General features: G+C 45.7%; 3 protein-coding genes across 13 annotated transcripts in view; all 3 read left to right on the top strand.

The window, feature by feature from the left end:
• LOC146521002 (uncharacterized) overlaps positions 1-1,801 on the top strand; it is a 3,523-nt gene extending 1,722 nt beyond the window's left edge. The window contains exon 5 of the mRNA XM_085154575.1: positions 862-1,801. Coding sequence (XP_085010701.1) covers positions 862-1,019 — 158 coding nt within the window. The 3' untranslated portion in view covers positions 1,020-1,801. The remainder of the gene's footprint in view (positions 1-861) is intronic.
• On the top strand, positions 899-24,055 carry tfr2 (transferrin receptor 2). Of its 10 annotated transcripts, XM_085154308.1 has the most exons (20): positions 899-1,015; positions 1,811-2,028; positions 17,265-17,305; positions 18,620-18,655; positions 18,736-18,952; positions 19,027-19,210; positions 19,682-19,822; positions 20,168-20,276; positions 20,352-20,594; positions 20,677-20,816; positions 20,885-21,060; positions 21,133-21,252; positions 21,351-21,433; positions 21,516-21,579; positions 21,658-21,725; positions 22,783-22,853; positions 22,935-23,019; positions 23,098-23,322; positions 23,398-23,538; positions 23,645-24,054. In XM_085154308.1, the coding sequence occupies exons 2-20, from the start codon at positions 1,842-1,844 to the stop codon at positions 23,897-23,899; spliced, it is 2,586 nt and encodes an 861-aa protein (XP_085010434.1). In that variant the 5' UTR covers positions 899-1,015; positions 1,811-1,841; the 3' UTR covers positions 23,900-24,054. The 10 variants fall into 10 exon arrangements, with proteins under 10 accessions (XP_085010434.1, XP_085010437.1, XP_085010435.1 ...); XM_085154311.1 differs by lacking the exons at positions 899-1,015; positions 1,811-2,028; positions 17,265-17,305 and adding exons at positions 13,630-13,748; positions 15,951-16,407; positions 17,040-17,264 and having other exon boundaries at positions 18,620-18,952; positions 23,645-24,055; XM_085154313.1 differs by lacking the exons at positions 899-1,015; positions 1,811-2,028; positions 17,265-17,305 and adding an exon at positions 16,340-16,407.
• LOC146521001 (macrophage mannose receptor 1-like) lies at positions 5,725-10,182 on the top strand. 2 transcript variants are annotated; one of them, XM_085154489.1, is made up of 5 exons: positions 5,725-7,148; positions 7,328-7,450; positions 7,639-8,013; positions 8,174-8,530; positions 8,829-10,182. In XM_085154489.1, the coding sequence occupies exons 2-5, from the start codon at positions 7,381-7,383 to the stop codon at positions 9,173-9,175; spliced, it is 1,149 nt and encodes a 382-aa protein (XP_085010615.1). In that variant the 5' UTR covers positions 5,725-7,148; positions 7,328-7,380; the 3' UTR covers positions 9,176-10,182. The 2 variants fall into 2 exon arrangements, with proteins under 2 accessions (XP_085010615.1, XP_085010614.1); XM_085154488.1 differs by having other exon boundaries at positions 5,726-7,450; positions 8,829-10,179.

Below are 24,055 nucleotides of genomic sequence, written 5' to 3'. Positions count from 1 at the left end.
AACATTTACAAGTGCTTAATAATCATGTTTTGTTCTTTTCCTCTGGTGTTAACGCTAGGCCCCTGGCTGTGTGTGATATACCAACTGCCTGGTTTCCACATCCTTCATATAAGCGCTCATAGCTCGCTGCCTAAGATGGATATATTTAGAGTCTGGGCCTGTTCAAGTAGTGCTGACATAACTGTCGTATCTGAAAGTCAGTTATCTAATTTTATAGTGATTAAGATAAAGATGTGGCAGCTGGTGGATTTAACGTTTATCACTCTGCTGTCCGAGAAAAGGCGGTGGTGTGGGCGTTAATGTAAAGGTCTGTGTTCAGGTCTTGTAGTGTAGTTGGGCTTCTTCTTGTTGCTACCACACCATCCAGCTCTCCTGGATTTCAGTAATATAATTATTGTCTCTGCTCATTCTCTCCATCTGTTGGAGTCTGTTTATCACATAGCACTAAGATCCAGCACAACACTTTACTATATACTCTCTGGTCGACTGGTCCTCACGGGCCTTATGCAGGATGCTTCAGCTCATACAGAACTGCATGGAGCATAAAGCACGACTCGCAGGTCTCTTAGTTAACTTTGCTTACAGACTTTAAAAGACGTATTAATGACTCATCAGTGGAAACATTTTAGTTATACGACTGTTTTCTTTTATTGTAGTAATTTTAATATGTTTGTCTGAAGCAGGTCTCTTTATAAACGAGACATCACATCAGTGGGACTACCTGTGTAAATAAAGCTTAAATAAGAATAATTATAATTCCAGATTATGAGTGAAACATTGAAAAGCTGTGTGAGGGAGCCACACAGCGAGGGAGGGATGCAGGAAACTGTGATGGTTTAAATTGTCATTATTATGTTCCAGTGATGCCGCATGCCATGACGCCCCCTGGTGGTCATCATCCTGCCATGCTGCTCTACAAAGTCTACGACTTCTACCCCAAAAAGGTCGCTTCTGCTAAAGCGATAGCAGCAGCTGATTTGCTTCAGAAGACTTTACCAGATGAGCTGGAGCCCAGGTGAGTCCACAGCTCTGAGTGCAAAGACACACTCAGGCTGCAGGGTGGCTTTATTTATAGAACTTAGATTCTATCGTATTTAATGATGATTATTTTAAACCAGAAGATGAAACTGCCTGAAACATTGAGGGCTGGATCTCTGTGTGTAACCACACATGTGCCTGCACGCTGAGTTCCTGTATGAACGACAGGAAACACCAGTTTACATCAGGCTCAGTGTCAGGATTGTGATGTGGATGAGTCATTCTGGGCTTTTAATTGCAACAGTTTATGTTTTTAATACAACTGCTTCTACATATTAGCAGTGGGCACATTCACAGCTTATAAAAGTGCACTGACATTTTTATAAACAGGACTGCTGGATGAGCTACACTAGTATGAGCGGAGACGGAGCGATGTATCATCATTAGCTAAGCTCAGTACGAGTCGTCTGTGAGGAGAACTCCTGTCTACGATGATATTCTTCAGTTTCTTCTTTGCTTTTAATAGAAAATGTTTCTGATTCTGCCAAAAAGTTAAAGATCATTCCTACTGTGGAAAAAAAAAACTGTTGTTTGAAAGCCTAAAAAATACAGGAAAGCAGGTCACACCTATTTATCTACAAATTAATGACACAAGATGAGAGTCGGGGCCCCTCAGCCCCCCCTCACCATATATGATTTGAATGTGATGCTACAAACACAGCAGATAAACCCAGCACCTGCTCCTGCTGGGTAAAGCAGTACAGGTTTGTGCAGCTCCTGGTTCAAAGCAGTCAGACTTGTTCTAACAATGTTTCCTCTGTCTGTGCCCCAGGACTGATGCTGGTTCCCAGTAGCTGATCCTGATGGTGGACCTGGACCTGGACCTGGTTCTGTCAGCTGGAAGTAAAGCTGCAGCTGCTGGAAGCTCTGTGTTTGATCCAGAGTCTTTGAGTCAATGTCTCAATGTGTTCATAGATTTCATCATGTGTGTGTGTGTGTGCAGAGTATTCTTAGAGTCTTTACACCTGTCTGACAGCAGGAGCCAACCAGGTGAGCTGTCAGGCTGGAGGGGGCGGAGCCCTGTGGGTGTTTGTGTGTGTGGGACTTTCCAGTGTTAACAAACACACACGCACATAGAGATGAACCCACACTCACACTGTCAGCTGTTTGCTGGATTTTACTTCCTCATTCTTTTCTCAATCAACCTGTTTCCACAGTCATGTGATCGGTTTCTTCTTCCAAACCCTGTAATGACAGAGAGCTGCAGCTCTGCAGTGTCGCCGTGTGTTTACTTTACTGTTAATAAAGTTAAGCAGATCAAACAGACAGCACACGCTGACCTCTGACCCCTGTGAGCAGCCAATCACACACACACGCTGTCTAATTAAGATTGATTTCATGTTGTTGGTTGTAAAGATCTAGACTGATATTTTATTTCATTATTTTATCTTTTTTATTGTATTTTTCAGTTTTATTTTTCAAGACTTGGTGAGAGAGTTACTCCATAACAGCTTGTGTCACTTAGGAATGTGAGTTGGATTGAAGGCTTTAACCCCAGGACTTTCCACAGGTCATGTGACCAGGACTTTACCACTAACTGGAAGTGTGCAGGGATGCGTCCCAGGTGTGTCCGAGGGAGATTTCAGAATTGTCATTTATACTTAGAAACATATAATCATTTATGCTTAGAGGTATATAATCATTTGCATATTGATAGAATGTCTCATCCTTAGTAGGTCTTTAACACTCTGTGTACTGTGAGTACAAGACAACAATTATTAGAATATAATGTGTTAAATTTGCTTGGATGAGAGGGTCCAGCAATAGATCAGAGGAACAGGGAAGGATTTGTCTGTGTTTTAGTTAAGTTTAGTTATAGGCCTAAGATTGTGTGTACTTGTGTAGAGGGAGAGGAATTTATGGACACTGTGGGTCTGCCTGTCATAAAAGGAGACATGAAGCTACAGTTGGGGGATGCTGATGCTGATGCTGATGCTGATGCTTGTACCTGAATCTAATAAACGCTCATAATTGTGTTATCTTAGAAGCAGGTTTGCAGGAGACTCTCCACATGCTTATCTGTACATGTAACACAAGAGGCCAACGGCCCAGTGGATGCAGAGTGGGGGTCTCAGTCTTTAATATGTTAACTGTGTTTCGTATGTTGTCTAAAGGAATTTGGTGTAGCTTGGGTGAGGAGATCACTTTTATGAGCGGCAGGAAGTCACAGATACAGAGACACACACACCAACACGCAGAGGCACTCACGTGCTCGCACATGCATACACAAACACAGCGTTTGCAACACACCCTGGGGGTTTTATGATGGGGTCGCTTCTATAAAGCTAGCTGTAACAGACAAAGAAGTGAAGATCTGCAGAGGGACACCGGCCTTGCACGTCTCCCCTTCTAGAAGATGCATGCGTAACTGAAGATGGATAAAGGATTTTGTGAAATGACTACTGAGTCCAGTGCCGTCTCTGGATGCCCGAGGAATAAAAAAGATGAGATAAGATGAGATAGGAGGACGTTCACTGCTTTTCCAGAGTGTTCTGGCATAGACCACACACCTCCTAGGGTCCAGAGAGAGCTTGTGTCTTCTCCTTCTGATATATGGTCTGGCAAACACATCTGTATCTGTTTGAGTATGAGAGCCTTTTGTTTAGGTGCACCTGAACTTTCTGAGGAGGCGTTCACAGGGTCATATTTTGACCCACATTCACACACACACATACCTACATGTACGCACAGACACTTTGTTCACATCTATGCCTGTTTAAACATCATATGTTAATAGGACTATGCATATTCATGTAACCTCAATAAAAGGCAGCGCTACGGGGGAGCTGACAGGGAGTGACGGGGTTCAAGCGGTAGGAAGCGGTCGGCCGTCTCCCTGGTGCACGAGATCACACAAAGAGCTCTGCTGTCTTGCCTCTTGCTTCGCCCCTGCAGTAGATTGTCTCTTTGTTCCAGCATTAGGTTTGCGCCTAGAGAAACCTAACAAGCTGTATGACCAGGACATGGTCTCTCTTCTCAGACTGATGAAGTTGCATCTGTGTGCATCTCCCAACTCTACGACAGACACATCATCCTACCAGCGAGCAGCATAGTGAAGGACACTTTCCACCCTCACATGTGCTGTTCTCCCTCCTTCCATCTGGCAGACGGCTTTGCAGCATCAAAACCGTAACAACCAGACACTGCAAGAGCTTCTTCTTCCAAGCAGAGCCCTCAACTCACTACCACAAAAAGGACGGACAAACACAAACACCTCACAATACTCACCAAAAGACTCAACAACAACAAAAGCTCCCATAAACCTACAAACTGGAAGCAGCATTTGAATCTGCTGTATGCTGTGTTGATGATAAAGACCTTGAATCTTGAATCTTGATAATGAATTCAGTTTGTTAAAACTCTGAAGCGCAGAAGTTCGCTTTGACGCGGGTGTGTCAGATCAAGGCATATCTGAGTCGTTGCAGGAAGTTCTGTGTAACACAGCAGATCAGTGATGCATCAGGATCTGCAGCCAAAGCACAAATGGCTGCACAGAGACAGATCGATCACAGTAGTTAGTTTACCTGCTGCTGCTTTGACTTCTGTTTAATATAAAAACACAGCTGTAAAAAAAACAAAGACTGGTTTTTACAAACAATCGCTTTAGCTGCGTTAAATGAATCAGTATTTTAAGCCTTTTACTGTGGAGAGTAACATGGTATATGGCACATGTCTGTGCCTCTTACAATTACCAGCTTGTAATTTTGTCTGTGAACAGGGGGGTGAAGGAAGAGAGCGTGTTATCACGTGAATTTATAACTTAATATTTATAGCCTGGTGTAGCTGGTATAACTATAACTCAGTATGTTATTTTGTCTCAACTATCTGTATTTTGACAGGTTGCAGGACTCTGAGACAGAACAAGTTTGTTTTTTGCAAAAAATGATCTTTATGATATCGATATATTCAAAGTCCATGCAAAGAACTTCTTTTTACACATGTGCAGTTGCTTTGGCTCTACATATAGCGGACAAAACAGCAATGTCCATATTCCATATTATTGTTGACCCCTGTACTCCTTTGTTTTACTAAATGTAACATTTTCAGATAAAAAAATGGCAGATTTTTCTTTTTGTATTTCCTTGTAACGACCCCCAGGATGACATTTATTTAGGATGACATTGTTGTGGATTCTATTTTTTATGATTTCTGCTTTTGGACTGAGTGTATCTAATACACACGTTGGCTCTGCTTTTACTTTGGCAAGTCTGTTTTTATTATGTCTCAGGGTCCAGACTGTTGAACACTTTAATGTCCTGCTGATGCTTCACATCACCGTCTTTATGATAAGAACATGTTCTCTCATTAACAGATGTCTGAGCTGTCACTTGTTATGAAAATGGACAGAATCTGGGTTCAAGCTTCCTCTTCTTTCTCTTCAGTTACCAGTGATCATTCATAGGGACCATGAAAGATTTGTCATATTGTCCCCATAAACAACATGTTTTTATAGAAATCATTGTGACACAGAGATTTATATTTGTTCATGATAAACATGAACTCAAAATCTTGTGAGTTTCATATTCATAAAATGTGAAAAAAAGACTTTTATTACAATGTATGATCTACACCTCTTGTTTAAAAAAAGTTGATTGGATGCATTCAAAAAGGCTTCTGCCATGACTTCTATGAGCGCACACACACACACACACACACACACACACACACACACACACACACACACACACACACAGTTGTATTTTATATGAACAGTCACATCAAATTTATTCCAGATTTTTGCCTTTGCTTCGATTAAGATGCATCTTTTGTCACGGTACTGGGCCATGAGGCCCAGGGTTTAAGTTCTAACGCATATTTTTGTATCCACATGTGTAGTTTAACGGATCTAGTTGTTTTCTAGTTTGCAGTTTAGTCCTTGCTTTCTTAGTCCATTTTGTCATCTCTCCCTGGTCCGTGTGTCTACCTGTCATGTTTCATGTCTCTGGTTAGGTTAAGTTCATGTTCTATCTCCATGTCTCTGTGTTTCCTGTTTTATTTAGAAAGAGTCTGGTGTTCTTTGTTCATTGTAGTTAGTGTTACTCTCCCCTGTGTTGTCATTAGGTTTCATTCTAGTCAGCTGTGTCCTCATGTGTCTCCACTTCCCCTGATCACCTCATGTGTGTATTTAAGTCCTCAGACTTCCTTTGTTCGTCGCCGCGTCGTCCATGTCACTTACGTATATATGTTTCATAGTTCTTTGTTGTTCCAGCACGGAGTCCTGTTCACAGTCATGTGCATCATTGTCACCCTGTCTGAGTTAAGTGTCAGTTCTTAGTTTTCCCAGTTCAGCGTCTAGTTTAGCTTTGCCTCAGTGCTTTCTGTTGTTTGCCACGTTAATCAGCCCAAATAAAGGCTCGCTTTTCGATTCAAGTCCGATACTGTCTCCTCGTCTGTGTCTGCACCTGGAACCTCACACTCCCACACTCGGTCCGCCCACCGCAGACCGTGACATCTTTACATCTACAGTGTAGTGTTCTTGTTCAGATAGTTTATTGACATAGTAAAGAAATAGCTCAGTAATTATGAACAGAATAAAGTGGATTTCATCATCTGCAGTTTGTCAAAACTGGTGCCATATTAAAAACAATTGCAATTGCATATCCAGAGGAATGAGTCACGTTTTAAACACTCAGCACTGACAGACATTTATTGAGCTCTACAAGCTCGACGATGGATGACAACCTGGTAATATGTGAATTTGGAGGGTGAGCTTGAAGACGTCACTGCTGTGTCAGTGCACACAAAAGTCTTTGATAGGTTTTTAAGATCATGTCAGCGTCAGAGCGATCCAGCGATATTGATCAGTACAGGAAGCGTTATGATTATATTCTCAAAAATCAACAGACTCATATTCATGTTTCTGTCCATGTGCACCTCTGCTGTCATATTTGGATATTAGAAACTTCCTCTTGTTGGACAGTCCAGTGTTTCTTCTTTCCAAAGCAATATGTAAATGAGTTCATATATAACTCATATTAACAGTGTGTCTTTGAGTCAGGGGTAAAAACTGTTAGTTCATATTCAAATACTGAGTACAAAGAGAGTGTGTGTTAGTACAGATGGTTATTTACTGCACAGCTGTCTGCATGAACACCAGAGAAGAACCAGATGTAAGTTTCAAACCTGCAGGCTCATTTCATGTCTGTGTACAGAGGTGCTGTGTGGACCACATTTGAACTGTTGCTTCTTTCTTCTTGGACAATTTTAAATAGATGATCATTTATTAAGAAGAATCATATATTTCTTACAGCAGTGTGTGATAAACTAGATATCTGTGTTTAATATAAAGTGCTGCGTGTCCATCAAACACTGAAGAGCTGCTGGATTCATTGTTTCCTCCAAATGACAGAAAAGTCATTTTCATGTGACAGAGCGACGATGCAGTGGAGTCTGTTTCTGCTTCTTCTGATGGGTGAGTGATCATTTTACCAGGGCTCCTGATTGTTTCCACCTAAAATCCTTTAGTTTGATCAGGACTCATTAAACAAATGAACTCTTACTGAGAAAATCAAGGATTCACCTGTAAACTGGACAGTTTGATGGGAACATGAGTTTCCTGCTTGTATCAGCAGATATTCAACAGTATTTCTTCTGTTTTAGGTCAGTGTGTCTTCATCACATGTCAGCTGTATGAGTACCACTTTATTAAAGAAGAGATGAGCTGGGATGAAGCACGGGCATACTGCAGAGAGAACTACACAGACCTGGCCAAAGTGTTTGACCTGACAGACATGAGAAGACTTCAAGACTCTGCACAGAGTCAAACACAAGCCTGGATTGGACTGTACAGCGAGCCAGGAAGAGACAACAGGAGGTGGCACTGGTCTCTGCCGGGGGAGGAATACACTGAAAATAAGACCTGTTGGAGAGATGGAGAGCCAAATGACAAAGTATACCCTGAAAACTGTGTGGGGACAAGAGACAAGTGGGTAGATGTTATATGTACTCACACATTTCAGTTCATCTGCTATGACGGTGAGAATATATGAACAGTAATATGACAATACAATATTTAATAATGTTATAATCTAGTTTATAATCTGTGTTATATCACATGTTCCTGAAAGAGACATTTTGAAGAATGAAACAAATTAGTTGATAAAGATGTTTTTGTGTTTTTCTGTTGACTCGACAGAAACAATGAAAGACAACAAAACCTTTCATTTGAATAAGACGTCTGTGACCTGGACTCAGGCTCAGAGCTACTGCAGACAGCATCACACTGACCTGGCCAGTGGACTCGATCAGATATACAGTGAAGAGTTTAAGACGCTGCAGAAGTCTACAGGCTCTAAGGTCAACTTGTGGATCGGCCTGTTCAGAGACAGCTGGAGGTGGTCAGATGGGAGTAACTTCTCTTTCAGACACTGGGACATGGACTCATTTAATGATGGACTAAACAACAGGACATGTGCTACGACTCTGTTAGGGAGATCAGGAAGATGGAGCTCTGCTGGATGTGACCACAGAAAGCCTTTCTTCTGCTATGATGGTGAGTTTACACAGATTTATCTCAGCTGTTTGTCCAATAGATGAACAGCTGGAGTCACTGAGAGGATTTAGGTCAGTATGTTTCTTCAGCCACTTATTTCTGCATGTATGTTGAACTTCTGTCAGAGGTGAAGATGTTTAGCTGATGGTTGGAACAGAGATTTCTCTGTAGAGCGACTGATTCATCTGAAGAATCACTGAAATGTTTTATTTTGTTCTTCCAGTGAAACTGGACCAAACATCCACAGACTTTAAGTCCAGATTTAACTGATTTCATGTTTTCTTTGATTTTATGGCAGATAAATTGATCCTGATCAGGAAAAACAAAACCTGGGAGGAAGCCTTGAATTACTGCAGACAGAAACACCATGACCTGGTTTCAATCAGCAACCCTCATCAGCAGCGATGGGTCCAGGAAAGAGCCAAAAAGGCCTCGACTCCTTTCGTGTGGCTGGGGCTGCAGTACGGCTGTGCTGCACGTTTGTGGCTTTGGGTCACTGATTATGTAGTGTGCTATGAGAGGTGGGCTTCAGGGGGAAATACTGAAGACTGTGACATGTCTGCAGCCATGACCACAGGAGGGCAGCATGAGTGGGTCAGTCAGAGGAAAAATGAGAAATTTAATTTTATTTGTTTAAAACACTAAAGTTTAAACCTAAAGTCACTTCTTAGCTGCACATGTAGATTTTCTGGGGTGAACTCTGTGTTTCTGCTCAGTGTTTACAGTCTCTGGGTTTGAAATGGGAGAAAAATAACCAACAGATTATTATCTGCAGGTTAGATATTTGCAGAGAGCAGTCTGTGTTTCATTTCCTCTCCTTTACCAGAGTCAGGAGCATCTTGGTTTCTTCCTTCATTGTTGCTGGATTGGTTCATTATTAAACTGTAGCAGGATATTTGTTTTATTTAGTTCAGATATGGTGAAGGTTTGAATGTTTCTGCTTCATGTGCTGTAAATCTTTGTATCACACCATTGTATCCTCAGCTTGAATTACAAAGCCTGTCACTAAAAGCAGGTAAAACCATGTTTGTGTCATGATTCCATATGAGCTCTATAATCTGATCATGTTTGTTCATGAAGCCAAATAAACCTTCATTTAACCAAGTTTGTCACTGCTACAGCTTTCACAGGAACAAATACAAACAGCGCCACCTAATGGTAAAACCAGTTAACATCAATCTAACATGTAGCTCCATGACATTTCCACAAATGAAGACATGCAGGAACTGGAAACGAGTCTTTCACATCACTGTGGAAGAGTTTTTGGTCGTGTTTATTTTGCAGAGTTTTTTGAATTCAGACACATTAGAGGTTTTTCAAGTTCATCCCAAATAAACTTGACCTGATTCAATCTGATTTAGACTTTGACTCAGACACTCCAAAACCTTCATTTTGGTTGAGCCATTCAGAGTTGGACTTGCTGGTCTCTCTGCGTAACCTCAGTGCTCTTGAGGACATAAACTGATGTTTGGACATCCTCCTCAAGGATTTCTGAGAGCAGAATTCATCCTGAAGCAGTGGAGCAGCCCAGACCATCACACCACGTCTTAACTGCTGCTGTGAGGTGGTTTTTTTATGAAATCCTGTTAGTCTGATGTCTGATGTAACAGGACTCAAACCTTCCATAAAGTTCAGCTTTTGTCTCTTCAATCGACAGAAGAGTTTCTGAGGAGGATCATCCAGATGTTTTTGGCAGATGTTTTTGCTGAGCTGTGGTTTTCTCATTTTCTCCACTCAAAAATAAATCCTAATTTCCCAAATTTAAATAAATTAAACCTAATTTCACTAGACGTTCCCAGTATTTTCAGTGGTGGACAGATGGGATGAACCACTTTCAGAGGGCTGTCATAGAACAGTCCAACTGATGATGGCTTTCATTTCATGGTCAGCTATAAATCCATGACTTTTGAACATGTTTGATGTTTCAACTACAAGTGGTTGAAACATGGTCAACTATAAGTATGTAACCTTGGTTTCTGGTTGTGGTGGTCTTACCTGGTTTCTTTTGGCTGTGGCTGTACTTCAGACTACAGTTTATCTTAAAAATGCTTTTCCATAATAAACACCAACATGACAGGACAGTGTGCACTCAGCTTTTACTTTGTTGACTCCTCAATGCACATGACACAGGGGCCGTCACACCATAAACACTCCCTCCATAAACACGAGGTAGGAACCAAGGTTACTTTGCAAAAAAGTGCGGCAAGTAACAATAAAGTCGTTACATATACATTAAACACAAATGTGTGTAAAATTAAAAAATAATGTTGCATCATACATGTTTAATACTTGGCCAAAACATAAATACATGTGCCATAACTACAGTTATAAATAGATCGTCGGTTACAACAGAACAACTGTCAGGTTTCACCAATATTTCACACATTTATTCAACATTTATTTAACACTTAGATTTCAATCTTGAAATTTAATGATGATTTGGATGAAAAATCAACATTAATTCAGTCTCAGCTTTTCCCAAAAGTCTCTGGGATCATCAAGATGTTTTTGGCACATCTGAGATGAGCCTTTAGTTTAATCTTGGAATTCTGCCATCCAGGCCATGTTGTTTGCTGCTTCTCTTTCTTCTTTCTTTATCTCATTTTTTTAATTAGTTTGATGATGTGAAACTTTTAAATGTGACAAACATACAAAAAAGGGAAAATCAGGGACAAGCACTGTTTCACATCACTGCACCTGAACGTAGGTTTAAAGAACCTCATCAAAGTCTGTTAGAGAGCTGAATCTGAGTTTAACCTGTTTGTTGCTCCAACCAGAAACTGTCATCAAAGCCTTTCAGACATCAATGCAGCAACTTACTAACCTCTGCACCATGATGAAGGATGAGTGGAGTGTGTAAGCAGGCCTGCAGTGTGACATTATTTACTTATCTTTCTTATCATATAGCAGAGGGAGTTTTATTTTGAAAGTCCTGTCAGGGTTCAGTAGTTTGTAGTTTGGAGACAGAGCAGGACTGGAGCTGGTTCAGCCTCCCAGAGTCTGATGATGGTCCCACTGAGATCACAGCAGAAGGATGACACCTTCACAGCTGCTCCACCCTTCACAGGAGGAACCCCACCTTTATCCAACCCCAAACTCCTCCTGGTATATACTGTAACGATGGTTAAATGTTATTTTACAGTGACATGTTGGTTATCTCTGCACACTGTTGATATTTCTTTAAGATACATGTTTGGTTGTGCTGCAGGAAAAAGGGAGTTAATGTGTGCAGGAAGGGGAGGGGGGTCCTTGTTGTTGTGTGACTGTGCGGTAGTGATTGGTAAATTTGATTCTTTTTTACTGAATCGAGTTTTAATTCGCTTACAATTCAGCACAGGAGGGAGGGGGTTAGTGAGTCCTGAGTGATTCTTTGGCTCTATGATTCAGCACAGGAGGGAGGGGGTTAGTGAGTGAGTGAGTGAGTGAGTGAGTGAGTGAGTGAGTGAGTGAGTGAGTGAGTGATTCGTTCGCTCTACGATTCAGCACAGGAAGGAAGGGGGTGAGTAGCTCAAATGTGCTGTTAGCATGTTAGCAGAGCGATGCTACTGTGAACCCAGGAGCTATTTTCTTGATGTGAGCTTCTACTCAGGGTTTTTGTCTTCCAGTTCAGAGCAGAAATGCTTTTGTTAAGAAACTGGCTGTTGTTCCCCCCCCCCACAATTTTAATTATAAGCTAGATATATTTCTACTAATTAAATTAGTTTGCTAACAGCAACAGGGATGAGTCAGTTGGGCTTGTGAATCATGATTCACGAGTCAGTAAAGTGATTCTCAAGTATTGAACGATTCGTTCACGAATCGAACATCACTACTGTGCGGGGCTGAAGTGAGGTGTTGTACGAGGGCACTCTCCCCGGAGTTAACTGCCCGTTTGCCTGTGTTACCAAATAAACAGACAAACTGAGATCCAAACGTCTGGTTCTTGCGAACGTTACACTGGTGTCAGAAGTGAAGAAAGAAAAAAAAACACCGAAAACGCCCGACACCTTGTTGCTGGCGACGCTAACCGTCACGAGACACGAGGATGTTGCCGGACAAGATTAAGAAGGAGACTGAGGAGAGGGAGGTTCGTCCGCACTCGCCTGCCCATAGAGTGAGGGAAACGGCGCTGCGGCTGTCTGCTGAGGCTGGATTTTCTCCAGGTTTGACTAGGCTCGGGAACTTTTTGCACAGTGGCCGCGATTCCGGTGGGAGGGAGTCGACCTCGCTTGGCGTGCCGTCACGTGATGTAACTAAACATGGCGGCGCCCAGCAAGCTGCGGCGAATATAAAAATGCCTAAGTTCAGCGGCAAGACGCCATGGGAAGTGTTTATTGCACAGTTTGAGCTGTTAGCTGTTGCAGCTGGCTGGTCTGAGGAACATAAAGCTCTCCAATTGGCTTTGTGGTGAGGGCTATGTCAGCACCTCTGGAGCAGATGGAGATGCCAGCGGGCCTGTGCAGTTTGGTTCAGACGGCTTCTCTGCAGTCGCCTTCCCCTCGGGCTGGCCCACACCGCCGACCACAGAGCTGCTGGGGATGTGGACAAGTCGGACACCTCATCAGGCAGTGCCCCAAGCTTGCAGCGGTTCAGGGAAACACCCACAGGCCCGTGTAGGTGGGAGTACACGGGCCAGGGAGAACGACATCCCCACACCACCGCCATTTCCACCCGGTGCGGTCATCGCTGTGGGCTGGACCCAGGTTGGTAACTTTTGCCATGTTCCAGTGATGATTGCGGGGGTGTCCTGTACGGCCCTTCTTGACACGGGGTCCAATGCAACGCTGGTCCGTCCCGATGTTGTCCCAACCAGAGCTGCTGTGCAACCAACTAATGTGCGACTTAAGACTGTGACCGGTGATCTGGCCCCAATTAGAGGGAGGGGAGTGTTCCAGTTTAAGGTGGGGGACCTGGGTGTGCCTTATGCTGCCTGGGTGGCTGACGTGCAGGACGCCTGCATCCTTGGGCTGGATTTTTTGCGAGCTATTGGTGGTGTACTGGACCTAGGCAAAGGCATCCTCATACTCCCTGATGGGAAGAAGGTGCAGCTTGTTCCTCCCCTGGTCTGCCCAGCATCTGCCGCGGCGTCCACCTCCACCTCGGAGACCCCCGCAGACCCGCCAGCAGAACAGCAAGCGGGGGAGGAGGAGAGGCTCTCAGCAGTGAGGATCATCTGGTCAAAGAACTGTGAGGGGCCGACTCCACAGCAGCAAGCGAGTCTATGGCAGGTACTAAGAGAGTTTAGTGACATTTTTGCCCTGAAAGAAAGTGATGTTGGCTTCACACACTTGGTAGAGCACGTCATTGAGACCGGGGATGCCCAGCCTATTAAAGTGCGCCCCCGCCGCCTGCCCCTGGCTCATCAGGAGGCTGCTGACAGAGAGTTGTGTGAAATGATGAAGACGGGCATCATAGAGCCATCTGATAGCCCGTGGGCCTCCGCTGTGGTGATGGTGCCTAAGAAAAAAAGCCCAAGGATGCGTTTCTGTGTGGACTACACACCACTCAACAAAGTGATGAAAAAGGACTCTTACCCCCTTCCCAGGATTGACGAGTCTCTCGATTTAGTAGCCGGATCCTCCTGGTTCTCCACCCTGGACCTGCGGAGTGGCTACTGGCAGGTGCCACTGTCCCCTGAATCCAGACCGAAGACAGCCTTCTGCACTAACAGGGGACTATGGCAGTTCAAAGTCCTGAGCTTTGGTCTTTGCAACGCTCCTGCTACCTTCGAGAGGCTTATGGACAGTGTGCTGGCTGGCGTCCCACGGCAACGGTGTCTGGTCTACCTGGATGATCTTCTAGTACACGGGAGCTCCTTTGATGCTGCCCTGGATGCCCTGAGACAAGTGTTGGGGAGGGTGGCTGCTGCAGGCCTGAAGCTGCACCCCGACAAGTGCCACTTCATGAGGAGGGAGGTAGAGTTTCTGGGCCACAAGCTGGGTCATGAGGGCATCAGCACTTTGGAGGAAAAAATTCGCACCATTACTGAGTGGCCCACACCAGCAGACCAGAAACAGCTCAAAAGCTTCCTAGGACTGGCGTCTTATTACAGGAGGTTTGTGAAGGGCTTTTCCTCTATAGCCGCACCACTCTTCCGCCTGCTGCAGAAGGACCGTGACTTCATCTGGACCCAGGACTGTCAGCAGGCATTCAACACCCTCCGCAGATCGCTGACAGAGTCCCCAGTCCTCGCCCCCCCTGACCCCACCCTGCCTTTTGTCCTGGACACTGACGCAAGTAATGTAGGGCTGGGAGCTGTGTTGTCGCAGGTTGGGCCGGAAGGTGAGAAGGTGGTGGCGTACTTCAGCCGGGTCCTGAACAGGAGTGAGCAGCGCTACTGTGTCACACGACGAGAGCTGCTGGCCGTGGTGGCAGGGGTGAGACACTTTAAGTAGATATCATTTGTTATCAGAACTGATCATGCCGCCCTCCAGTGGCTGATGTCTTTCAGGGAGCCAGAGGGACAGGCGGCTCGCTGGCTGGAGGAGCTCCAAGCCTTCAATTTCACTGTGGAGCACAGAGCAGGGATGCACCATTCTAACGCAGACGCCCTCTCTCGCCGCCCATGTGCTGCCACTGGCTGCCGTTACTATGAGAAGCGAGAGGAGATAGAGCAGGAACTCACAATAGACGGAGCAACACAGCTCGCCTGCAGGGCTCTTCTGGTGGTGAATGCAGCGGAGTGGAGGGCACGGAAGGAACAAGACACTGACCTGCTGCCAGTCCTGCAGTGGCGGGAGAGGGAGGAGCAACCCCTTTGGGATGAGGTCACTGGGTTTTCCATCTGTACCAGGGGGCTGTGGGCCAAATTTGCAGCTCTCAGGCTGAAGGAGGGGGTGTTGGAGCGTGCCTGGAAGGATCCTGCCACAGGGGAGGAGAGGTGGCAGGTTGTGGTGCCAAGGTCGCTGAGGTCAGCTGTGCTGGAAGCCTGCCATGGGAGCACTGGCTCCGGCCACTTTGGGGTCCCCAAGACCCTCCGCCACCTCCGCCAGGGCTACTACTGGGGTCAGCAGCGGAGGGATGTGGAGGACTTTTGCCGCAGCTGTGATGCATGTTCCTCGCACAAAGGGCCACAGGACCAGTCCCGGGCTCAGCTTCAGCAGAAACCAGCAGGCGCTCCAATGGAGCGAGTAGCTGTGGACGTCATGGGCCCATTTCCTCGTACAGACAGAGGAAACCGCTTTGTCCTTGTGGCCATGGACTATTTTACCAAGTGGCCAGAAGCATATGCCATCCCAGATCAGAAGGGTGAGACTGTCGCTGATGTATTAGTGGAGGGGATGTTTAGCCGCTTTGGAACAGCAGAGACCCTCCACAGTGACCAGGGGCGTAACTTTGAGTCCAAGGTATTTGCTGCCATGTGTGAACGCCTTGGGATTAAGAAGACCCACACCACCCCACTTCACCCCCAAAGCGATGGACTGGTGGAAAGGTTTAACAGGACGCTGGCGCAGGAAAACCTTGAACCTGGACTCACTGAGGTTTCACCAGATCACCTCTGCAGTTCTTCATCCATCCACCAGGTGTCCGCAGTGCACCAGCAGTCCCAGATCACCTGACCATCTGATTCACCTGACCACCTGTTCGGTGTTTCTTTATCAGAGCTTTCTTTTCCATCCATGTGATCTTCATCAGGCTCTGATCAAAATTAGTTTTATATAATATGCTATTATTAATCTCAGTTTTCTGTCTGTGTGTGTGTATATTCTGTGTGCCTGGACACTGATGACATCATGTAGTCCCTGCTCTGTGATTGGCTGCTGTTTGTGTTCGAGCTAGCAGACATTCAGAGAGTCACAGAGTTCCTTCATCTTCATCATCAGTAAAGCAGATGATGAAGATGAAGGTGTGTGTGCTGCTCCTCGTCCTCTCCTCGGTCCTCTTTGTCTCTGCTGATGGTGAGTCTCTAAATCTAATTACCGCTTGTATTTTAATTAACCTGTTAAAAATCCTTGTGAGCAAATGAACTGATTGTTAAACATCACCAGCTGATTACTGAGACATTATTTGTCTTAATATGAGCTTTTCCACAACACAAACTTCCACAGCTGAGTCCACAGCTCTGAGTGCAGGTTCAAAGGATGAGGAGGCAGATAGTTTATAAAGACACAGTCAGGCTGCAGGGTGGGTTGTTTTTAAATATGCCAGTCAGATTCTGTCGTATTAAATGATGATTATTTTGAAAAAGGGAATGAAAATACTAGAAACATTCAGGGCTGAATCTCTGTGTGTAACCACACATGTGCCCGTATGGTGATTTCCTGTATGAATGACAGCAAATGCCAGTTTACATCAGGCTCAGTGTCAGGATTGTGATGTGGATGAGTCATTAATGATTTTTGTGTTTTTAATACAACTGCTTCTATTTATTAGCAGTGGGCACATTCACATGTATAAAAGTGCACCAGATAAGCCCAGCAGAGTCCTGATCCTGCTCAGTCCTGCTGCTACACACCAGCAGACTCTGGGACTAGTGCTGGTTAAAGCAGTCAGACTTGTTCTAACAAAGTTTCCTCTGTCTGTGCCCCAGGACTGATGCTGGTTCCCAGTAGCTGATCCTGATTGTGGACCTGGACCTGGTTCTGCTTCTGTCAGCTGGAAGTAAAGCTGCAGCTGCTGGAAGCTCTGTGTTTGATCCAGAGTCTTTGAGTCAGGCTGAATGTGGACTGTGGTGGATCTGCTGGAGTCTTAATGTGTGTGTGTGTGCAAAGTCTTTACACCTGTCTATCACCAGGAACCGCTCAGGCCCAACCAGGTGAGCTGCTTCCTGATGGACCTGAGCCAGAGGACAACCAGGTGTGTGCTGGGAAACTGAGTTTCTCATTGCTTTGTTTGGCTGTAAGGCTGGAGGGGGCGGAGCTCTGTGGGTGTTTGTGTTCTTTTCTCAATCAATCTGTTTCCACAGTCATGTGATCGGTTTCTTCTTCCAAACCCTGTAATGACAGAGAGCTGTTTTGGCTCTGCAGTGTGGGCGTGTGTTTACTTTGCTGTTAATAAAGTTAAGCAGATCAAACAGACAGCACACGCTGACCTCTGACCCCTGTGAGCAGCCAATCACAGCAGGCTGAGGAGTAAAAAAAACAAAGCCTGAGCTCATCCTGACCCATGATGAAGCTCTGGATCCTGAACTGAGAGAGTCGGAGGTGAAGGTGAGAATCTCCTGAGTGTGTGTGCTGCCGACAGGTTCAGATGGTGCCGTCACTCACTGCTGGTGAGGGGCTTAGGTCAGATGAATAAGGTTATGAAGCTGCCTTTGGATGGTGCACAGAGAGCTCTGTAAGAGAGGAGAGAGAGGGTCAAATAGCTGAGTGGACAGCAAGCGTTATTTTCTGTGTTGCCAAGTTAAAGGCTTGGGGGGGAGCAGGTGAGTACAGTCACCACACTGCTGAGGCTGATCTGCAGAGAACGGTGCTGCCACTCGAACCAGGCGTGTGAAGGACGGCTCAGCCCAGCAACCTCACCTGAGAGTACTTACAAGCAGAGAGAAAACTCAAACCTGCCGAGTCGTAACAAAGCTACACATACAGAGACATTTTGGACTGGTGAAAATCTAAACTGAACTTTGTAAAAACTGTTAGAACAAAAGCAAAAATTAATCACATTTCATACCCAAAAAGTTCAAAGGTACACTTTTCAGGGCTGCAAGTTTCTCATCGTTGTTATTTCCTTCATAGCCACAGTTCTGATCAGCTGAACAGGACAAACTGAAAAATAGAAACAGAAGAGCTCAGTGTGTGTGTCTGTGGACCGCAGCCGGGGCCAAACACCCCTCAGACTGCTGCTCACAGACTTACTGGAGCTCAGAAACACAGACTCACCTGTCCAAGTGTCTCGCAGCTGAATGTATGCTGTTTAGAATGAAGGTGTATGTCTGTGAAGGTTCTCAGTCATCCAGGTCATCGTAGTCTAAGGAGCTTGGAAAGAAAAGTGTTTGGACTTCTTTAGGTTGCTTGAAGACGTTTCACCTCTCAGTCCCAGATTTAGGTTTTGAGATCCTTCCCAGACACCTTAACCTCACATCCTCCAGACGCTTTTATTTCCAATCTCCTTAGACAATGAAGGTATATATTTTCCTGTTGTTGAGATTGTCCCTGTGTTTTGTGCCTGCAGAGCTGCATTGTTACCATGACTACCCACCTGACACAGGTGAGACACACGTGAAACACAGGTTAGACAAGCTCCGCCTCCTTTCCCCTGTTACCATGGTTATATCTTTCTCTCTGGAGGCTTCCTTGATGTCCGTCCACCACTCAGTGTCTGATGATGATGAAGAAGAGGAGGTAGGAGGTGCTCAGCGGGCGGAGCTGAGGCTGGCGATATCAGAAGACGAGGAGGAGGCGGGACCTTTCAGTGACCTCACAGCTCTGGTGATGAGGTATCGTCATGGATACCGGCGATGCTGTGTGCTGTTGTGTGTGGGCGGAGTCATCGTGTTCACTGCTGGTAAACAGATGCCAATCATTTTAACCGATTAGTCTCATCATGTGACTAAAGCCGGCATTGCTTCTCCCTTCCAGCGTTCCTATTGGCTTATGGGATCTTCAGTGGGCGGTACCACTGCTCCCAAGCAGAGCAGGGGCATGAGCAGCAGCTGGGTGGGGCTAAAGCTCCTTCAGAAGGAGGGGCGGGGCTTTACTTGGGAGAGCTAAGATTGATGATGAGGAAGCTGCTACAGGATGAAGACATCCACAACACAGTCAGGTAATGCTCACAGCCACGGACCATAAAGGCACCAGATTATAAGGCAAAACAAAAACAGATCAATAAAGTATTCTGATTCTGAAACTAGCGAGCTAACTTCCTGCTAACTTCTAACTCTGTTAAACTTAATTCCGTTTTCATGGATGCCTGGATGTTAAACTTGATTGTTACACCTGGTAGAGCAGCAACGTTACTATTTTATTAACGATGAAAGAATTTAGACGGTTTGTACTGTTGATTTTTGAGAGAATTAAAGGATTTTAAGTGCGCCTTATAGTGCGGAAAATATGGTAACTGAGTACAAGTACAAGTAGAGTTTTTCCAGCAGGTAATCAGGTGGTCAACAGAACATTCAAGAAGAAAAGATTCTGATATTGTTTTAAGTCAAAGGTGAATCGCTGTAAAGTCACCTGTTTCAGAAGCTGTAGTATCGGGTCCTATTTAATAACTTCTGTGTGTGTGTGTGATCAGTCGCGTGAGCAGGGCAGCTCATCCTCCAGGCTCCTCGGAGGGTACCTCTCTGGCCTCAGAGATCCTGCAGCGCTTCAGGGAGCTGCAGATGGACCACACCTGGACCGAGTCACTATACGCCACGCTGCAGTTCCCTGACAGGTAAGAGTCAGAGAAGCTCCCCCACATTCAGGACAGACCAGCAACAAAATAACCCATCATACACTTAACATGTCACATCAGGATACTTTTGGGTCTTAAATGGATGCAGCTGATTGAAGCTCAGCAGCAAGTCAAGTCCCAGCACATCCTGGTTCTTTCACTTATTGAAACATTGCTTTGAACATGTGGTCAGGCTCTGGAGCTGATTTGGAACCAGCTGAATTAAAACTTTAACAAAAAACAAACCCACATTTACACACAGCTCAATATAAAGAGCTATTTAACATTTCAGCAGTGCTCTAATTTGACCACCAGAGGGTGCTACATTCATTTATTTGTGTGCAGGTCTCAGAGGAGCTCTCTGAGCTTGGTGGACTCTGCAGGTCGGGTCTCAGAAGAGATTCCTCTCAACCCTTCTGACTACTGCCCGTACAGCGCCACAGGAAATGCCACAGTGAGCCAACCAGAAAGGAAGTATCTGTCACCATGGTAACCAAAGTCCCAGTTACTGATGTATGTCTCTTTGCAGGGGGGTGTGGTCTATGCCAACTATGGCCGACCGGAGGATTTTAAATGGCTGAAACGTGAGGACGTGTCTGTGGCTGGCTGTGTGGTGGTGATGCGTGTTGGGGGCGGGGTCAGTTTTGCGGAGAAGGTCTGGTTGGCTGAGAAGAATGGGGCGAGCGGAGCTTTGATCTACCCTGACCCTGCTGATGTGCCGCAGGACCCTCGCCGCCTTGGCCTGAACACACACACTGCTGTGTCTGAACATGTAACACGCACACACAAACAAACATTATCCACGTCTCCTGGCCAATAAGCATCCTCATCTCCCTTCTGTTGTCCAATCACAGGTCCACCTAGGGTCAGGGGACCCCTTCACCCCTGGCTTTCCCTCCTTCAATCACACTCAGTTCCCGCCCATTCAGTCGTCCGGTCTGCCACTCATTCCAGCCCTGCCAATTACTGCCACTGTGGCCTCCAAGCTGCTTAGGTAAGCCCCACCCCTCAGGTAACCTGCCCAGGTGTGAGTGTGACTCTCAGCGCTGTTCTGTGTCTCAGCCAGCTGACAGGTCCGTCCTGTCCTCGGCCCTGGCAGGGTCGGCTGCCGTACGTGCGCTGCGTTGTCGGTCCCGAGTTCAGTAACGGTCGCAGAGTCCAGATGTCGGTTCAGAACGTGATGAAGCCGATCCTGCTCAACAACATCTTCTCATCACTGGAAGGCAGAGTGGAGCCAGGTATGCTCTGCTGACTACACACAGAGACAGGTGAATGTGCCACAGTGGTAAACCTCAGCATCTCCCTGTCAGACCAGTACATCATACTGGGAGCTCAGAGAGACTCTCTGGGTCCGGGAGCCGTGAAGTCCGGAGTTGGAACTGCGATCCTGCTGGAGCTGGCTCGAACCTTCTCAGCCATGGTGAAGAAGGGTAAGACTCACCTGTGGTGGTGGGAGCTGAAATGATGCTGGCATTACTTTGGTGTGTTGGTTCCTCTGATTTGTCTGAACTGATGGATTCGTTTACAGGTTTCAGTCCAAGACGCAGCTTGTTGTTTGTCAGCTGGGATGCTGGAGACTTCGGGAATGTTGGAACAACCGAATGGCTTGAGGTTCAGCCACAGCAAATACAAACCAAAGCAAATTTAACAGTTTATCAAAATAACTGCCTGACCTTTGACCTTCGTTTGACAGGGTTATCTGTCCATGCTTCACCTGAAGGCTGTGGTCTACTTCAGTCTGGACCAGGCAGTCATGGGTAACAGAGCTGGAAGCCAATCAGAAAGCATTTTCTTTGCTAACCAAACGCGGTGTCTTATGTTGTCCTTCTCATCAGGTGATGAGGTCCTGTCAGCTTACACCAGTCCTCTCCTGGTTGACCTGCTGGACGCTGCCATCAGACAGGTGAGTGTGATGCATCTGTGATGCATTAATACAGCAGCCTGTGGTCACACAGCTGGATGGAGCTCATCGCCCTCACACATTTATTAAAAAAAATAATGTTAATCCTATTTTTCTGGACCCGGAGTCCCTCAGGGATCTATACATGGACAACAGCTGACCTTTGTGTACATGCTACGGAGATGACACGCTCATTTGCAATAAACACAGGTTTTAATATAATATATGAATTGAACCCCAAGATTTAGTTCTTCTGTCCATTTTGTGTGGCTGAAGTATAATTGTTGGATCATCTATGTATGCACGGTTGAGATTATCGTTTTTGAGTTGGGAACAATCCCAGACAAGCCCCAATCATGCAACAGTAAAAGCATGAATCTGTGACCACACTACAGCTAAATGTATCTACAAATAGCTTTTATTCACAAAGGTGAGTCTGGACTGTCTGTGCCATTGCCTCTAAAAGACTAAATTACTGGACAGAGAAAGGCCTTATTTTCCAGCCTCTCTTAACCATTTATCAACCAAGAATCATGCAAGCCTGGGATGATTTTCTAACTTTGGCTGTTAAATGAAAAATAAATCATCCTCATGTTTCAGAAAACGTTTTAATTTTTGCTCTAGCCATAATGGTTGAAGAGTAGGATCATGTGAAGTGTACATTAGGCCTTGTGCTACCGTGATACACTAAATATTCCCATAAACCTCATCTTCTCAAACAGAAATAGAGTCGCACTCATTTAAAGATTGCTTGTAAACTGGGCCCATCAGTTGAATAGAACAGAATAGAATTCAACTTTATTGTCATTGCACATGTCACACGTACAAGGCAACGAAATGCTGTCTGCATCCATCCAGAAGTGCTTTGGCAATAATATAGATATATTACATTATATGGATCTATTACAGGTATGTTACAATGTGCACGGTATGAAGTATGTTATGAATATGCTATAACTATAAGTATGTACAGGCTGTGGTATTAAAGGGTTAACCGCAACAATCAATTGATTACCAAACCACATGATGCTGTGCATGAGTGGGCCTTCATGTGTTCCAGGTGGAGCATCCCAAACATGCAGGTCAGAGCATCTACAGCCAGGCGGAGAGAGATGGAGGTAGCTGGAGGATGTGAGGACACACACACACACACACACACACACACACACGTTACTGTGATGACGCCTGACTGAGCCGCTGCTGTCTCCTCAGTATGAAGCCGCTGTATCTGAACAGCGGCGCTTTCAGCTTCACGGCGTTTGCAGGAGTTCCAGCCATGGAGCTCAGATTCACCGAGGTACAACGTTACACGCCAACATCATACATACTCACTGTCATGGTACATGATGTCATGTTAACCGTGTCGCATGTTCAGGAGCGAGCATATCCGTTCATCAACACACCATTGGACAGTGTCTCACGCCTGCAGGAGGTGCTGGGGGGTCGTCTGGGGGTCACGGGGCGGAGCTTAGGGGAGCTGGTGGGGGAAATGGTGCTGCGATTGGCCCACGACCACATCCTGCCGCTGCGCATCACTTCCTACGCCCAGACGGTGCTGCAGTTCAGCGCTCAGCTCAACAAACACTCTGCTGAGCTGCAGGTAGCTCACCTGTTTGAGTGTTTCTACACATGTTTAAACCCGTCGCTGTCATGTGACCTCTGTGTGTGTGTCCAGTCCAGAGGTTTGTCTCCTCAGTGGGTCTTCAGCGCTCGAGGAGATTACAGCCGAGCGGCAGAGACGCTGCAGAGAGCCATCGACTACAGCGACCTGCACGAGCCCACCATAACACGCTTCTACAACACTCGCATCATGAAGGTACAAGTACTGCAAACTGTACTGCAAACAGTACTGCAAACAGCTGAATGATGAAGACATGAGCCCTGTACAGAGTACTGCATGTCTTCTCATGTGTATCCTGAAGGTGGAGTACTACTTCCTGTCTCAGTACGTGTCTGCAGTTGAGACGCCATTCCGTCATGTGATCCACGGCCGTGGCAACCATACTCTGAGTGCGCTCACTGAGCACCTGGGCCTGCTGACCTCTGACCCCGGACGCTTCGACGAGAGCAGCTTCAGGCGGCAGCTGGCGCTGTTCACGTGGACGCTGCAGGGCGCCGCCAACGCTCTGAATGGAGACGTGTGGAGCATCCACAACATGCACCGCTTCACCCACTGAGGCTCCAGAGTGATTGATTATTAATTATCGATCAGTATCTATTTATGTGCAGATATGAGTTTACAGTGCAGACATTCAGGTCTATGATTGCTCATCAATCCTTTCACTGATTTCACTTCCATTAAAGTGTTTTACAGACGATGAGATTCTTTATGT

This window comes from Neolamprologus multifasciatus, chromosome 3 (genome assembly GCF_963576455.1).
Source record: "Neolamprologus multifasciatus chromosome 3, fNeoMul1.2, whole genome shotgun sequence".
In the NCBI taxonomy this organism is placed as follows: Eukaryota; Metazoa; Chordata; class Actinopteri; order Cichliformes; family Cichlidae; genus Neolamprologus; species Neolamprologus multifasciatus.
This window is presented reverse-complemented; position numbering and strand designations above follow the sequence as displayed.